General features: G+C 40.3%; 1 protein-coding gene across 4 annotated transcripts in view; it reads right to left on the minus strand.

Moving 5' to 3' along the window:
* Nucleotides 1-18,055, minus strand: part of celf1 (cugbp, Elav-like family member 1) — a 39,338-nt gene that overhangs the window by 16,428 nt on the left and 4,855 nt on the right. For 3 of the 4 annotated variants that reach the window (XM_023429616.2, XM_087180201.1, XM_087180200.1), the window contains exons 2-5: nucleotides 16,410-16,535; nucleotides 3,534-3,721; nucleotides 3,253-3,335; nucleotides 767-815 (exon numbers count right to left, since the gene is read on the minus strand). In XM_023429616.2, the coding sequence (XP_023285384.1) occupies nucleotides 767-815; nucleotides 3,253-3,335; nucleotides 3,534-3,721; nucleotides 16,410-16,513 (424 nt within the window). In that variant the 5' untranslated portion in view covers nucleotides 16,514-16,535. The remainder of the gene's footprint in view (nucleotides 1-766; nucleotides 816-3,252; nucleotides 3,336-3,533; nucleotides 3,722-16,409; nucleotides 16,536-18,055) is intronic. The other variant, XM_087180202.1, reaches the window with a different exon arrangement.

The following is an 18,055-nucleotide window of genomic DNA, read 5'->3' on the forward strand; positions in this document are numbered from 1 at the left end:
ACAGGTTTTGCTTACTGTAATAATCCCTCCTGTTCATACTGGCCATTAACAGATCCATTCCTACAGTAATGTGATTCCAGTGCGAGTGATGGGGGAGAAAATCCACGGTCTCCTTCTCTGCAGGAAGATATCTACTCGATTTGATCAACTCAGGCAGCTGAAGTCTCACATTAGATTCAAATACATCTTTGCATAAAACAATGAATTCACTTAAGGGTATGAATGGGAGGAATTATTACCACAATTAAAAAAAGTTTCAATGTTCATATAAGCACCTGAATATAGTTTTTAGACAGACTTGAAAAATTATGAACCTATACTCAGCAGAATAAAAGTATTTGAAAGTTATGGATGAGAAAAACTGAATGTCTGAAATTTAGAAAACTGAAAGAAGAAAGTTAAACCTTTTCTTTGTTGTGTCGGTTAGTAAGTGGATAAGACTCAACTTGACAGATGCTTTCTGTTTTATCCACATCTCAGATCTACTTAAATAACTAACATTTATTTTAGGCTTTGTACTAGTTTAAGTTTTCTAGTTGTTTTAATTAAACATATATGTAGACTGAAGCATCTCTGTGGGTAACAGTGTTACAGGTAGTAGTGCTCCTTTTTCCTCATGGCAGACAGCATGGTGAATAGACTTAATAAATTATATAATTACCTATTATATTGCTTTTTAAATCAATAAGCTTTGTTAGGGTTATTATTATCATTAGCAGAGGAATTAACACAGAGTTGCTCGCATGAAATGCAAAAGAATTCTTACCATTGTTTTTCTCACTGTCAGCTGGCTTCATCTGGATCGGGTGGTGCATCTGAACAAGGCAACAAATAACACATTAGTACTAACAGTGCTGGAATATGCAGCTCTGTGTTGTGCGATGCATTTCAATAGTGTTGACAGAGATATCATATCCATGTTACTAGTTCCAGAAGTTAGAAAAAAAATAGCAGGGGGAGTTATGGTAGAAGATGGCAGGTTGTGACACTGTTTAAAAGATGGTTTGAGAGTTGGCTCACACTTGCTTGGCCTTTTACCCATTACTGATTTAAATATTTTGACTTATTCGTTTTTTTGAATTATGTTGGTGCTTTTAATACATCCAAGCAAGTCAGGTAAAAGCAACATTAAACTACAAAACCTAAACATGCGTAAAAGCTGACATTTAATTGTAAAAGCATGATGCTATAATTGCACTACCAGAAACAGGCAATCATAAATTCCACTTTTAAGTTTTTTGTCATCAGTTGTTTTACACGATTGAGTTAAGTTTGTCATTTAAACCATAAAATCCCTGACATGATTCACGGTTTTTCAATCTAACTTCTTAAAATGAAGCACTCTCTGTGAAAACTGTCCAAAGTGGAGTTTGTGAATTATCAGAAACACATTGGTATTAATTTCTTCTCAATTATTTTCTGGACTCCAATAACAATGGGGCCAGCCCATGGATGTATTACGAGAACAAATATTGGCACCACTTCCTGGGATGTCAACAGAACAATACATACAGACAGAAGGTTAGAGCTGCTGACAGCCACTGAGGAAAACAGGGAAACAAACGCTGCTGATGGTTTAGAGGATTGACAAATGACTGGTTTTATCCCTATATAATCAGTGTTTCCCCTACCATTGTCTTGGGGGGCGGATCCAGCAGTGTGAGAGTCTCAGAGACTGAGTTTCAGTGTGTCTTAGCCCCTCCCCACACACACAGAGTGGAGCCAAGCAGAACAGAGGAGAGGCAGGTTGACAACTTGCATTAAGTGCAATAAAAGCTTTTGAACCCAAATGTCTGACAGTCAGGCCAAAAAATCAAGGTTTTTTATATGCAAACAATCTGGTGACAGTGGTGAGGATGCTAGCAGCTCTGCTGCTGAGGACAGTGAAGCCCCCAAACAAGCAAATGAGGAAACTTGGACCCATCTAGGCTGTCAGTGAGGAAATACTTCGATATTGGTAAGGGAATTACCAATATCATAATTAACTCAACTCCATTCAATCTTACAAAAATAATTACAAAATTATTATTAACAAACTGACTTTCATCTGTACAGATCAGCAAAATGATGACTAACCCACCCTGGTGTTTCCACTCTGTATCTGACCAAACAGACCAAACAACTGACAGAGACTAAAGAGGCTAAACTGAACATAGCTGAAAAAGAATATATAAATCCCCCTCCTCCTCCAAACTGAAGGATATCTCTGCATTTCAGTCCAACTTAAACAAAGCTGATTCAAAAACCATTTGTCAATTGTAGATCATGAAGGAAACCGACCCAACTGCAACACTACCACTGACACTTTTATGAAAATTTATATCAATCTAAATCATGTACTGACCCATCCAAATCAATTGAAACCTCCATATAACTTCCCACGATTCTACAGGAGCAAAGCTCCTTCTCCAATTCTGATAAAGAAGGACAAAGTACTCGGGGCTATTGAAGGACTATATTGTGGTAAAGCATCCACACGTGATGATTCAGTTCAGTCTTCTACAGTTTAATCACAAATTAGATATTTTGAGATATATTATTGAGATATATTATTATGATTGTGTCTCACTTGAACTACTGGCCACACTGCCCCCATTATTTCTGGAGGTACCACTACCTTTCATCTGTATCTGTAAGCTTTCAGGAAACGTGCGCAAATACAGACAAACTGAACACACGATACAGAAAGACAGCTCCGTCCATATCTGTATAAACGTCCTAGCCCTTAGTTAGGTCACACTGCACGACTTAAAATGAACACCAACTTTAGTTTGTCCAGATGGTTCCAGTTCTTTTCACACAGAATACCATGAGAGTCCTAAACTCTTAGCCTAGTTCCTTCAGAGGCAAAGAAAAAACCTCTCAAGATTTCTACATTACCTCCAGGACCACTGGGGAACAGTGTGACGCCATGATGAGACCACAGTCCAGATACATTATGTCATTTGGAGCAAGTGTTTCTAAACAAGTGCCACAGCACCACCATCTGGATATTTGAAATTAAACATTAAACATGCACAATGTGGAGCTCATAATGGATGTGCCTTCTCTCTGTATCTCAATTTGGAGCTTCTTTTGATGAGATACAACATTTTCCAAAAAAGTCTGGTGGCTGGTAAAAAAATCAATAATGTGCTTGATGAATTTTAAGAAGAAAGTTGCAGAGAAACTATTCTTTTACAAACATTACATTAATTAATAACAATAATACCAACGTCCATGGAAAGGTCAGAAGAAGGGGGCGTCACTTACCCCTGGCAGAATCTTCATGTTGTGCAGAGCGTTCTGTGCTTCCAAGGCTGACTTGCGAGTATAATACGTTATAAAACAGCAGCCTGCGGGGGAATGAAAAAATTTAAAAAAGACACCCGTGTTACACACCTGACTGAGTTATTACATTTGGTATGTAATGTATTTGGTATGTTTGGTATTGTGTGTGCGTGTGTGAGTGTGTGTGAGTGTGTGTGTGTGTGTGTGTGTGTGTGTGTGTGTGTGTGTGTGTGTGTGTGTGTGTGTGTGTGTGTGGGGCTGACCTTTGCTCTGTGGTGGATTCTGGCTGCGGTCTCGGAGAACATTAATCTCATAGACTGCTCCATAAGGCTCAAATAGCTCACGGAGCTGCTCTTCCGACCAGGACCGTGGAATCTGTCCCACAAACATCTTAATGGCATCGACGTCTGGTTGGTCGGGATGGTCCAGAGACCCATTCATTTTCTTCCCGCTACAGATACACAAATAACAGTGCATTAGATGGAGGTTGAACACAAGTACAAAAATTCAACAAAAGCGTGCTGAGTAAATCCGTCAATTGACTGATTTCTCTGTGACAAAAATCATGGGAAGCGGATGTAGATATGGAGGAAAGTAGAGATGCTGTGGTTGTCTTTTATTTTCTTTATTTATGATGCTGATTATCAATGTCATATAGTAATAATCACATATTGTACTGATTCAGCTGTACAGACTCGGGAACAACCCTCCCCCTCTGCCACAGTGACGACTCTCCATCCTGGAGAGGGTTATTAACTTTTCAAGAGGCAAAACAGCTGGAAAGCAGCTGGAACTGACTCTGTCTCTCCATCTACCCTGAAGCACTGTGCTGATCAGCTGACTCCACTGTTCACAGACATCTTGAACACCTGACTGGAGACATGCCATGTGCTGCTTCAAATCCTCCAACATCATCCCTGTCCCTCAGATACCGCTTCTGAGCTGAAATTTGGTAGTCGGTCAATACCAATGAAATTCCACAATTCTCAATACCAAACTTGATACCCCAGCAAAAACAGAAAACAACAAAGGCTGCTTCATGTAGGGATGGGTACCGAGCCCTGGTATTGAACAGGCCCCAGGGCTACATTATTCAAGACCGCAGTATCAATAAGCTCCGACCTTAGCGGTTCTGCTATCGGTACTGGAGCAGACGTTTTTTATTCTCTCCGCTGGATAAACGTTATCTTGCACATTTATTTCACCGACTCCGTCAAATATCTGTCTTTGTATGTATGTCTTTTGCTATTCTCACAGAACTCTCCCTGCCTGCTGTTTGTGTAAGAGTAGTAGTACTGTTAAAATCTTAACAATACCCATCCCTAGCTGCATGCACAGTGTGCTTACACACACCCACATGCACACACCTCCATAGAGTTATTGTATGAACAGCAGTTTAAACTGAAAATATTAGTTTAAAAATCAGCGTTATATTTTAACAGACTGAACAGTAATGACAGTAGCTTGCTAATGTTGTGAGCACCCAGCTTTGTGAACATTGTGTGTGGAGCGTTGCTAACACAGACGTCAGCTATCATAGTTCACAAACAATACAGTAACATTTCAGGACATGAACATGTTGTTAATATAAAGTTAACAACTAAAACTCACTCAGCCTTAATTCTGTGTACAGATGCTGAGATAAGTTTGAGGTTATAGAGGTTATAATACTCTGAGCAGCGCTACGTCATCATGGCAGATTGGACGCTACAGTGAGTCGCTAGAAAGTGACGAAACGAGCCGGGGCTAGCTGGTATGCGTGCTAACTTCAGTAGAAGAAAAGAAGTGATAGAGACAAGAATTAACACTGGTGTTGCCACCTCTGGAGACAGCTGTTGGTGAATAAAGGAATGAAGTTTGATGATTAACAGTGACATTAGTGAACCGAGACAAATGATGATTCAACTTACTATGTGGATTTTAGAACATAGTCCTGGTGCCACAGCCTCCAATGATAACTAATCTACTTCTACTCAGTCTACTGCCCATGCCAAACCTGCCAATAACCCTCCTCCCCATGAAGCTGTCCATTCCTGCGGAACTTGGCCCAGCTCTGAAGTTTAACTCTGTAAATGTTTAAATCCGCATGAGTCGTCTCAGCTCTAGCACAGCCTCCAGTCTCCACCTTCTCTGAGCTGTGCACACTTCCTCGTCTTCTGCTTCCTTCTCCTCAGCCTCAACCACAAGACCTTTCGAGCCAACTTCCCCAGTCCAGTTCTGCCTCACAGACTCCTGAGCCTCAGGCCAACCTCCATCTCCTGGTGAACCTAATATGCGTCCAGTCCTAGCAAGCGCTACATTTTACAGTGTTAGTCTGAATGCATCTCAAAGATTATTGTAAATCCTTTACCACAGCAAAATGTATTCCCTCCCCCCTGGAATAACTTTTCTCAGGCCCGCAGCCCGAATAACAGTTAGCATTTTACCTGCACTACGTATATGTAGTTATGTACATTTGACCCGAAGCACATTTTTACACTTCAAGTCTGGGCTTTGTGTACTGGATGACCTACAACTCAACACACACAGCACCGGAGCTGCTGCTACTGCTGTTCTGCCCTCTGTGTAGACACACTGTAACTTAGCAGCACAGCCCACTTCCTTAGACCACTTCAATTACCAGATTCTTTAGCTGATGAGTTTCTACTCTCAGGTCCAGGTTGGTGTCCTCCCTCCCCAACCAACCACGAGCTACTGCTAGTGTCCGGCTCCCTCCTCAAACTTCTTATCCTCATTTGCAGCAGCCAGTTGTTGTGCCTCCTTCAGCAGCACCTGTTGAAGGCTCTTTTATTCCTGAATTTCAGCCAACAAAGTATCACATCTTACTTGACCATCTAAAGAGATTAAATGCCCGTCAACTTGCCCTTTCATATGCGCACATCAAATATGTTTACACCTATGTACTAAATCCCTTTAACAACACTGTGGACAGGCACATCACATAGGCTACATCCACACTACTATTTTTTCATTTTAAAACTTTTCTCTTTTGCTAAGATTGCACCTCCCGTCCACACTACTGCAGAGTTTTCAAGCCATGAAAACGGAGACTTTTGGAAACAATGACATAGACACCCATGGTCGCTTCCTGATTGGGTCTTATCAGCCTCAACTACAAGTGGTGAAAGCAACATGGATAATAAAATACACGCGTTATTGACTTTGTTGTCTTTGCTAGGAGGTGGTGTTGTTCAGGTGTATTTTTTGCAACTAATCAACTGCATGCCAGTGTAAGTGATTGATCAGGTATGTATGTTTTTTCAGATGTGGTTGTCTGGACAGAGATCATTTCTGATTGGGACTTCAAACGCTCATCTGGACAGAGACCGTTTTCATTTGAAAGTGCTGCTTTAAAATGAAAATGTAGTGGTGTTGACGTAGCACTACTCCTCAGTGAGATCCTCCATCTCTTCATGCAGGAGATTTACAAGGCCTCAGGGAGTTCACCAATACAGTCAGAGCCCAAGTGGACACGTAGCAGTCCTCAGTCAGTGCACCAGGAAAAGCCGGATTTGCCTGAGCTTCTCATGTTCACAACATTTAAGCCAAGTCATCTTCGGACCAAGTTGCCAATCATGCTCAGTATGCATGCTCCACCCGTCCTGGTTCTCCTTACAATCCTCTGGACTTTGTAGTCTGGTTAGAAGCTGAGTGTCATGTGGTAGCAACACAAGTAAACAGCAACAGCAGACACAGAGAGCCAAAGGGAGAGGAGACAGACCAGAGCAGAGCTATCTGACATCTACTACTGTTTATTACATGGAGCAAATTCACAGACAGGTTCAGCTTTTCCAGTAGCCACCTCATGACCATAAGGGAAAACTTCAAAATCACCCTGTCAGGACTGCAACATCAATTATCATTTAACTGTCTGTCCAAAGTGTCCATCTCCTTTTAGTCATAAATGGTCAGAAAAGTCAACGGACGAACGAATACGAAATCTTGAAAGAAAGAAAGACTTTTCTTTTTAAGATAGCTGAAAAAGCAAGGTATGAAGACACAGCATCATACATGTTTTTTTGTTTTTTTTACAGTTAATTAGCACAATGATGATAGAAATAAACTACAGAAGGTATTCCCTAATAATTCATAATAAACACACTGTCGCTCCATCACTGCTTCTGATTCACTGCCCTCAGTTCTGACCATCATCTCCATCTCTGACTCTATACACTTCTCATTCACTCATCAGCTTCCCAATAAACTGTATATACCTGCCTTTTTTGCCCCCTAGTCATCTGCCAAATCGTCCATCCTGCCTTACTGTTCTAGCCTTTGTCCTTATTATGTCATTTTTCGTTCACGACTCCTCACGTTTGCTGGTTGCTGGTTTTTCGCCTGTCTGCAGCCTACTTGGTTTGGTTTGCTTCTGCCGATCACATGCCGATCATTTAGTATGAAAATCAACTATGAATTAAAATATGGAATCATAGCACACATATACACACACACATACACAAAAAACACATTATAATTAACTGAAATTAATTGCACAGAGTAGCAATTCCACAGGGATGTGATCCCAGCACCACCACTAACTGGACTGTAGACAACATGCTGACTGAGGCCATTTTCTCCAAAACCGCACACTCGCTAAGCACTGCATTAGAAACATCTGTGCACTTGCTTATTCACGCAATTATCCAATCAGCCAATCATCTGGCAGCATGTCATTACATAAAATCACACAGATACAGATGAGGAGTTTCAGTTAATGTTCGCATCAAACATCAGAATGAGGAAAAATGTGACTCAGTGACTTTGACTATGCCATGATTGTTGGTGTCAGATGGCTGGTTTGAGTATTTGTCAAACTGCTGATCTCCTGGATTTTCACACACAACAGTCTCTAGAGTTTTTACTCAGGATAGAGCCAAAGACAAAAAGCATCCAGTTAGCAGCAGCTCTGTGTTGGTGAGAGAGGTCAGAGGAGAAAGGACAGACTGTTTAGAGCTGGAAGAAAGACTACGGTTTGAGCTCTTATTCTACAGCTTCCTATTGCAAAGTCTTTTAGGGTCTGACACAGAACAACACACTAAAAGAACTGTTGTTTGAAAACAAAACAAGATATCACAAAGTGTGTAGTCCAAAGACTCATGTGTCATTTAAGGTTTGAATGATGTTTCTAGGTTAAATATTGGGAAAGTTACACAACTCCAAAGACAAGTAGCACATGTGATGTGTTAGCTGCCTTTGATTTGATTTAGTTTTTGAGTATGTTACCTACAAAACTGTGGGACTAGTAGCCTGCAGAAGTTTCATGGTCCAAAGAAAATATGAAGAAAGATAATAAAGATAAAGATAATAAGAATGAGGAATAACAGTAGTTGAGCTCTGCACCTTTGGTGGCAGCACAGGAAGAGTGCAGGATTATAATAGTTGTGCTCTGTCAGCACATCAAATGGTAGAAACTGTGTGGTGAAGCTGTTCTGATTGTATCAGTTCTGCAATTATAAAATCAGAGGCTGGAGATTCATCAACATGTTGGTCCTGTGTCATCTGTTTGCAGGGATTCAATGAACTAAAGGAGATTAATGTTATTTATGGAAACATTAGGACTTTCCTGATTTAAATGTTAATGCAAACTTAACTGCATATACTGGTTGGAAAATGTTTATTGACATTTTAAGTGTCACTCCATCATTATTGTGCATTTGCCAATAGCATTCAGTTTGCTCTTGTTTACAAAATCGCCAAAGTTGCAGCAGAATGATGTCGTGCCACAAATAGACATGGTTCTTCTCAGATGTCTATTTTCAGTGCAACATCTAAGACTCATTTTACACCAAAATACAAACAACTGTCTCTGTGCTGCCTCGTACGGATGAACCTCCCACCTGGAGCCTTGGCACAAAAATACTACAAAGCTGGGCAAAGCCAATTTCAAGGTCAGGAAATTACCAAACTGCTACTTGCACTGGATACTGCACCTTTATTCTAAAGTAAAATATGGAGTATATGGGATGACCTACTGATGATCTACAATTTACTGTTGTGGATACCCACATGATAATCAACATTATTAATAGTGCTGAGAATAATACAAGTTTACTTTTTTAATTTAACCAATGCTTTGAGTCTTCGCCATCCCTACAATACAGAATACAATTAATTATTGTAAACTTTTTTTTTCATAATATATAGATTAATCGACTCCATCTATCTGCTTTTTGTAAAGTATATATAGGATACAAAACACACATTAGAATAACTTTACATATTGTTGGACTGATTCATGTTTAACAAAAGCCTGTGGACTACACTGTATGGAAAGGCTGTACGCTTTTATCAAAATACTGGCCAACACTGCGTCATCATTTATCCTCTCCTCTGTCCTCTGCTGCTGATGTGAAGAGACACCACTGGGCAGGTCCTGGCAGAGAGGAGGGGCTGGTAGATTTCAGCCTCAGAGTCTATAAGAACTCAGCTACCTTTAAAAACAGGTGGCAAACTCAGCTTAGCAATTTCATACAAGCTGCTCCCTATGACTTTATGTCTAAAATATACCTGCTGTGGATTAAAGGGACAGAGAGTTGACAGCGGTTGAAGACATCTCATTTCTAGTTAGTGTTGTGCTTGTTCAACAGGTGTCTGATTCAGCTTTTGTTGAGCTTGTGGATGACGAGGGTCGTCTTTATCCACACCTAACACCTAAAGTCCATTTCATTTTCCACACAATGGCCTCTGCTCTGACCTGCTGCACATTCTCTCTGTGCGTGTGTGTGTGTGTGTGTGTGTGTGTGTGTGTGTGTGTGTGCGTGCAAAGGTCAGCCCTGCCCTCATACAAACAAGCACTGACACAGAGGGCAGAGCAGAGAAAAGAAAGCCACAAAAGCACATTTTTTCTGGAGTGGTCAGATCTGCTCCCACAGTTTTTTTTTGGTGCTACTTATGGAGCTTGATTATGACATGAACTCTAAAGTTCTAATCAAACGAGTCTGACTGATAAATCTATGAGCTGACTTTAGCTTATTGCACATATTTCTGTATTGGTGCATAGGGTGGCTCCTGAGTAACAGAAAATAAATGTCATGTAATCACAGCTCCTATTCCACACTTGCCTGAAAACATGACAGCTGACTTGATCACTGGCAGAGCAGACCGGAGTCTAAGTTTGTGGGTCTGTTAAACATCATCATGATAAGGTGCTTGTTTGCATGTGGGTTCTCCCCACAGAGACATTCAAGTTAGATTAACTGCTGACTCTAAATTGCTCAATTTTACTTCATCTGTCCTCAGCACTTGACTCCAAAACGACTGTAATTCTTAATGACCAAGCTCCATCACATCTTAAAGAGCTCATAGTTCCCTATTATCCCAACAGAACACTCTGGTCTCTATATGCAGGTCTACATGTGGTTCCTAGAGTTTTCAAAGAGTAGAATGGGAGGCAGAGCCTTCAGCTATCAGGTTCCTCTCCTGTGGAGCCAGCTCCCAGTCTCGGTGCAGGAGGCAGATTCCCTGTACATTTAAGATTAGGCTTCAAACTGTCCTCTTTGATAAAGCTTATAGTTAAAGGTAAGCCCTGAACCATCCCTTAGTTATGCTGCTATAGGCCTAAACTGTTACTGGAACACCCATGATGCACTGAGCACTTCTTTTCTCTCCCTCTCTCTCTGTTCTCATGCATTTATATCACACTGAATGTCCTTAACTTTGTGTCTTCTCTGTGCTGTGGTTTGTGCTTCTCTGTGTCCTCATTCTGCAGGTTTCTCTGACTCCAGAGCTGCAGGATCTGAATCTGCCACCACAACTCAGCACTAATCATCATCTTCATTATTATGATTAATTTGCGCTGCTACCATGGCTGCTGTTATTGTTCATGGTCTCCAAACCTTTGTACAAGCCACAATTACTGTTTAATTGTTTTGTGTTTTTTATGAGTTTGTATTGTCGACTAGCTGCTGAAGCACACGCAAGAGTGGTAGAGTCGGAACAATGATGCAAGAATGCCATTTTGAAGTGGTTAGTATTACAGTATAGTCTGAATGTTTCAAGCATCGCTGAATTGAAATCTTTGCTGGATAAAACTAATATCAGTTAACCATCAGTTATCATATTTAAATTCCAAGTGTAAGATTTTTGTTAATTTGTGATCATTGCTCAAAAATATTTTTTAATCAAACAATTTTAATAACCTGCTGATGGCGAATTATACCCTTATCACAAAAAATGTAGCAGGTATAAACAGTTTTAGAAACACAGGTAAATTCGCTGAAATAGGTGACTGATTTCTTTTACAGACACACAGCTGCAGTGAGCAATGTCACAGCTCAGAAAAGCATGTTCACCTGGGTGTTGTGTTTACATCACTGCCGATCAGAGCCGGAGCTGATAAACACCCACAGCTTCTGGGAGTCATTTGACCTGGGAATGAGTACCAATTGTACCCTTTCTCACTGCTGACTAAAGACCGATGTAAGTGGATGTTAGCTGTTTTTTTTTTTTTTACCAGTTTAAAAGGGGCTTTAGTGTAGGACATTAGGTCTTTTTTATGAAGAACCAAAGTGTAGTTAAGTAACAGCTTAGCTGACCCAAATGTATCATCTTTGACATTAGTAAAATGTAGGATTAATATGTAATGAACTAATGCTAACCCTACCCCTCCACTCTTTCATAAGTAGATCAGAAGTTGAGTTACATTTGTATGGGTCAGTATATTATGGACATATACATGTGGTAAATTTCCCACAGCTTGTCTAACATGAATCCTCTTGTCAGGTGAATCCTGTCAGCAGCTGCTTGACCAGCACAGACAGGTGAGCTCTGATGTCACAGTGAAATATCTGGATGTAACTTCATAAGCTGATTCAAAGATAAATTTAACATTCATAGTGTATAGTGAAAAACTATCATATCTAAATTTTATTTTAGTCTCACATTATTTATTAATAAAATATAAAATCTGTTAAAAACATGATACAAGTCTTATTTTAGTCATGTTACATAAAGAAAAGGCATAATGAATGATCTAAGTGTTTGTAGAGTCGTTCTATTTGTGTGCGTGTGTGTGTGTGTGTGTGTGTGTGTGTGTGTGTGTGTGTGTGTGTGTGTGTGTGTGTGTGTGTGTGTACGTTTGCATATGTAAGAAAAAGATTTAAAGAGCGTGTGCACACTTGGTCTTCAGTCACTGACAATCTAACAAAAAACGTTTTGTGACATTGTTAATGTTTGTGTATGTGCATTCTTTCTCCAGGTTTATGGTTGTAGTTGTTAGAGTTTTACTTTTGACAATTTGATATATTGCTATTAGTATATCACGACCTGAGAGTTAGCTGTACCAGGGGACAAGTATAATTGATCAAATATCACACCAACTGTAATCAAAGACCTTGATATCTAAATCAATATACACTTATACGCTGTGACATGACTTCAGGGACGACAAAGCAAATCTGCTCAAAGGACTATTTTGGGAAAGAAAAAAACTAATAATGTGGTTATGAAGACTAAAGTGGGAGATGCATTCATTGTTATTTTTAGTTTGTCAGAGCAGCCTATTGAAACCAAATCTCCACATCACTTTGTTGTTTCTTGCACAAATAATATGCCAAGAATCAGACATGGGCTTCCAAAAGAAAAGGAACTGATTAACAGAACCAGAGGCGTACAGGAAGGAGCCACAGCAGCTCTTAGCAGAGTGGAGTGCTATGTAGATAAAAATGCAACTACAGGATCTCACTAGTTTTCGAGGGATTTCTTTCTAACACATCCGTGGACACAGAAGGAACCATATTGCTGGAAAGAGTGAGCAGTGCTGATTGTATAGAAAAACAATTTTGATGTCAACACATTCAATATTCAATTGAAAAGTTGGATCCAACCATGGACGCAAAGCATGATGATTTGGCTTAAAGACTTTAAAGGTCCAATAGAAGGTTACAACTATTTACTAAAGTCTTTCACGACAACTCTCAGAATCAAATCAGCATTAAACATGTACAGCTTAGATATACATCAGGAATATCTGAGCATTACAAAACCACAAAGCAAATCAGAGCAAAAACAAATGATCAGGAAAGGTGCATGTCTCATTCGTAGGCCTGTTACCACCCTCACACACTACAACACAGCTGCTCATGACTATTACTAATTATACACTAAATCACAATAAAGACCTTAAAACAGATCCGTCCTTTCCAGCTGATTTCCAGAAACTCTATGAAACATATAATACTTACAAAGATGGCCAGAGGGAGTTACTTACACAGGACTAGAATTCAAAGAGCAGTGGTCCACCATCATCTCAGGGAGGAAATCCAGCTTAAAAGAAGCCATGATGGAAAATGTGTTTGTTTTCTTCTTCTTTAACACAATGAAGCTAAATTGATAGAGTGATCAGACGGTGGTGGTAAACTCCAGAGCATACACTTGCTGGTAAGTCCCTGGTGACTGGTGTTGTAAGGCAGCCGGCAGTGCAGAGAGGGCAGAGAGAAACAGTGTGCCGCGACAAACCAATCCACGTGGAGAACCCGTCCACTGGAGCAACAAATACAACAAACAAAATGTGCCTGAGGAAACACCTTTGTCTGATATGGAAGAAGAGGAGTACAAATGACAGACACAAAGTGACAGGCCTTCAGGTTGGCTTTCCAGGTTCTGCGGCTGGGACTAACCACTGCATGGGGATCATAGAGACAGAGTGCTGGTGGGATCACTGGGGCCAGAGAGAGTAATGGCCATTTGGGGTCCCACAATCAAAGTGCTGATGATCCACGGCCTTTGTGAACATTTCTCCAAGGCCAGCAGATCTGGCTGCAGCATCAGATAAACAGGGTGTCAGATTGATGGTGATAAGGCCCAGTGGGCAGAGGGAATGAAAGAGGGAGTGAATAGTACTCCCCAGCCAGTAGCTAATCCCTGGACTAGGCACAACAGGGGCTAACAATTAGGTTCCGGCCTGAGGGGGGCTGTGTTTGCCCTGTTGTCCTGCAGGCTGCACTGGTTGGTGTGTGACTTGTGTGTGTAAAAACAATGTCAAATGACACTGGCTTTGCTCTTTGTGCACCACACAGTGCACACACAAACTCACATGCACATACACATCAACACCTATCAAATGAGATAAACTCGAGGAATGTATGTAATACAACACTGGACCATTGTATCTGCCAACCTGCCTTCAGGTAGTCGTTTCCTGGACTCAACACAACCTCTTTTTTTGTTCTACGGATTGGTAGTTCTTTATTGTGCAACATGCATTTAGATCCTCTCAATAATGTGCAGGACGGATAACCAACAGAAAACCAACAAAGTGTCGTAGTAAGGTGTTAGACCACCATGTGCCGCCAGAAGAGCTTCAGTGCTCCTTGGTGTTGATTCTTCAAATCCCTAAACTCTACTGGAGGATGAACACCATTCTTCTGAAAGATATTCCCTTATTTTGTGTTTTGAAATCTCCTATAATTGTGTTCAGCTTGGCTGAGATCTGGTGACTGTCTAGATTCACATTGTTTTCATTAGAGCTGCACAATTAAATCGAAATATAATCAAAGTCGCAATGTGGCCAAGTGCAATATCCAAATCCCAGGACCTGCAATTACAAATAATATTCTCCAGACGTGTTTGTTACAAGGTACAACACCAACAAAAATCACATCATATTTATATTTTTTCAGTGAAAATTAAATGAAAAAGTGATTATTCCAACTGAAATCGCAATATCTGCCATAATAATCACAATATGATATTTTTTTGCATATCATGCAGCCCTAATTTTCATACTCATCAAACCAATCAGTGACGCCTTGTGCGCTATAGATGGGGGCATTGTCAACCTGTTTTTCCTTTAATTTGTCACCTGTCTGTATATTTTCAGTATCACATATGAGTCTGTAAAATAACACAAGCATCTTCCTAGAGGTGCTGATCACAGGTATATCACCATTACAGTGGGCATTATGTGACAGAACTGGGTGTTTTAATCACATTCTGGACATAATTTTGCAGAATTCTTAAATAACAGACATTATGAGGAATATAGACACTGCAGTTAGTAAAAGCAAGTGTTACCCTAAAAATGTTTAAATCCATTTTTTTCCTCATCAATCTACACCCAATATCCCATAATGACAACGTGAAAACTTAAAAAAATTTTTTTTACATTTATTAAAAAGGAGAAACTAGTTAGGGGAAGGATGAATGCAGCCAACAGAGCAATAGAGAGGTCCTTAAAGAAAAACTGCTCCAGAGTGCATGTGACCGGAGACTGGCACGACAGTGATCCGGAGCACACAGCCAAGAAAATGTTCAGAACAAGTCCATGAGTGCCCTTGAGTGGCCCAGACTTAAAACCTAGAAAACATCTGTGGAGATACGACGGCAGTTCACAGACACTTCTCACCCAATCTGGCAGAGCTTGAGACAATCTGTCAATAAGAATGGGATAAACTGCCCAAATCCAGGTGTGCAACGCTTGTAGAGACTTAACCAAGGTCCTCGAAAAAGTTTGTGCATATAATGCGAAGGGGTTCTGAGTGTCTATGATTAAAAATAAGAAATCTTGTTTTGTATACACTTTCACGGAGGTCTTTTACTTCAACCAGTCCTGTTTCCCATCTACTTCCAAGTCATGATTCAATATGGGATCGTGAGGTTAAAACTAAGAACCCAAGGACTAAGAGCCCTGTGTATGCTGAGTACTGTACCTGAGAATTTACAGATACACTCACCTGTATACACCTTTAAACTATGATCTATTAGGCAGTGCTACAGGAAATCCTGTTACTGTAGTTTTTGTTAATATTGGCAATCAGATGACGACACAACAGCTTTCTCATTTCCAATGTAGAGAATTCAGAGTCTCAGGTTTTACTTTGTTTTTAAAACATGAAGCCAGTTCTTGGACCATGCTAACAACAGGCAGTGAGTATGTCTCATTATGTATAAAAAGCCTTAAATTCATTACATCTGTCTGATAAAGCATACAATGAATCTATATACATTTCACTTACTGTTGCATTTTTTTGTTTACAGCTTTGTATGTATGGACTGCCTGACTGACTGCGTGAGAGACAGAGTTTATATGGCTGCATGGTGCAGGCAGTAGGTTACTGGGTGCTGGCAGATTTTCTACAGCCCTCTGTTGTCCCCCAAACTACTATCAGAGAACAGAGCGGAGTAGACTGACGGATCCTTACCCCACTAGTGCCACGTTGGAGACTTCCAAGGTAGGGAGGGGGAGTGTGGGCTGTCCAGTCTGTTCTGGAGACACATACAGGGTTTCGGGGTCCAGGCTATCCATCCAGGGCCTTACACTACTACCTCTAACAAACACAAACACAGGACAGGACCCACAACACACAAACACCACAAACACAAAAAACAATTACAAATAAATACATGACAAAAATACACTTAACAAATATTTACACATTCAACAGAGACATGAATCAGTAAACCAAGGTAAAGTGGAACACAAACAGGGTGGTAATGTTTTCTTCAAAAACAGGAACATGCAGTGACATCCAAGTCTGATAAACAATAACCATAAGTTCAAGTGACGGGGGTTTTCCATGGGCCTAGGTTGGTCCTCTTTAGCAAAGTCATGATCATATGTGTTTCTACTACTGTCTCACAGCAGGGAATAGCCATGCTGTGCTGTGGTCCTGCTTGGCAGCAGGAGCCATGATGGTCTCCCCTTCCATCAACTCTCTTGTGCTGCACAACACTTGTATGTCTGTGCTGGAGACTACAGAGAAAGCTCTGTTTGAAGTCTATCTGTGTTCAGCTCTCACTTCTTCAGTAGCTCCAAACAAAGTCTGTGGTTTAGTTTCACTTCACTACAACATTGTTGTTTGTACTTTCAGATATAAGCCTTGTTTAACTGTTTATGGATCACTATGGATCAACTCAGAACTGTTACTTCTGACACAGACAACATTTCCTGCTGTTGTGGCTTCACATTAAAGGCTTTCCACTGGCAAACTAGTGGGCTTGAATTGTGGAGAAGTTATAGGAAATGTAGAGTTACAGAGTTAGCATCACAGAGTTTGCAGAGTTTTGTTAGCAGTGATATTCTTCAATAAACAGGTCTACACAACATATGGACATATTCTACGGTACAGGTAAGGTTTTAAATATTGCAGGGAGGAATGTTCACACTGCGTTTTCTGCAAACCACCACACCACAAACACATCATGAAATAAGCAACTTATTCTACCATGCTGTGTGGTGTAGTGACACACACTATTCCAGCACAGATTGACCACAGCCAACCCCCCCAACACAGAAACATCCTATTAGTCTTACTACCGTTAAGCTATCTTAAATGATCCTTGATAAACCCTGTCACAATGCCACTCATCAATGGCTTAGTTAACTACAGGTGGTCACATCCAGCTATGGGCAGGTACATATAAAGTAGAAAGAAAACGTATTATCTGGATTTACGTATAAAATTGTCCTAAAATTTGAACCGATATTCATCTAAGTTACAAAAATGAACAAACCGAATCTATTTTAACTAACACATAATCATTATATTGTTCTCATCCATGAATACCTCATTTAAACATTCACAGTAGAGGTTGGACAAAAGTGTATGAACGCCTTGTCTAATGACATCAACAAAAGCTAACTGGAGTCAGGAGTTATCAGACCTGGAGTTTATGAAACAAGATCGGAGGTGTGGGTTAGAGCTACTCTCACAAAGAACACACACACAAACTATTGCTATTCACAAGAAACATCTGCTTTTGTGAACCATGCCTCACAAAAGAGAGATCTGAGAAGTCCTTTAATTAACTGATTTGCATAAAGCTGAAAGACTTTAGATCTTCATCA

Source organism: Seriola lalandi, unplaced genomic scaffold (assembly GCF_002814215.2).
Source record: "Seriola lalandi dorsalis isolate HSWRI2012SDOR001 ecotype SW California unplaced genomic scaffold, Sedor1 jcf7180002054898, whole genome shotgun sequence".
Lineage (NCBI taxonomy): Eukaryota > Metazoa > Chordata > Actinopteri > Carangiformes > Carangidae > Seriola > Seriola lalandi.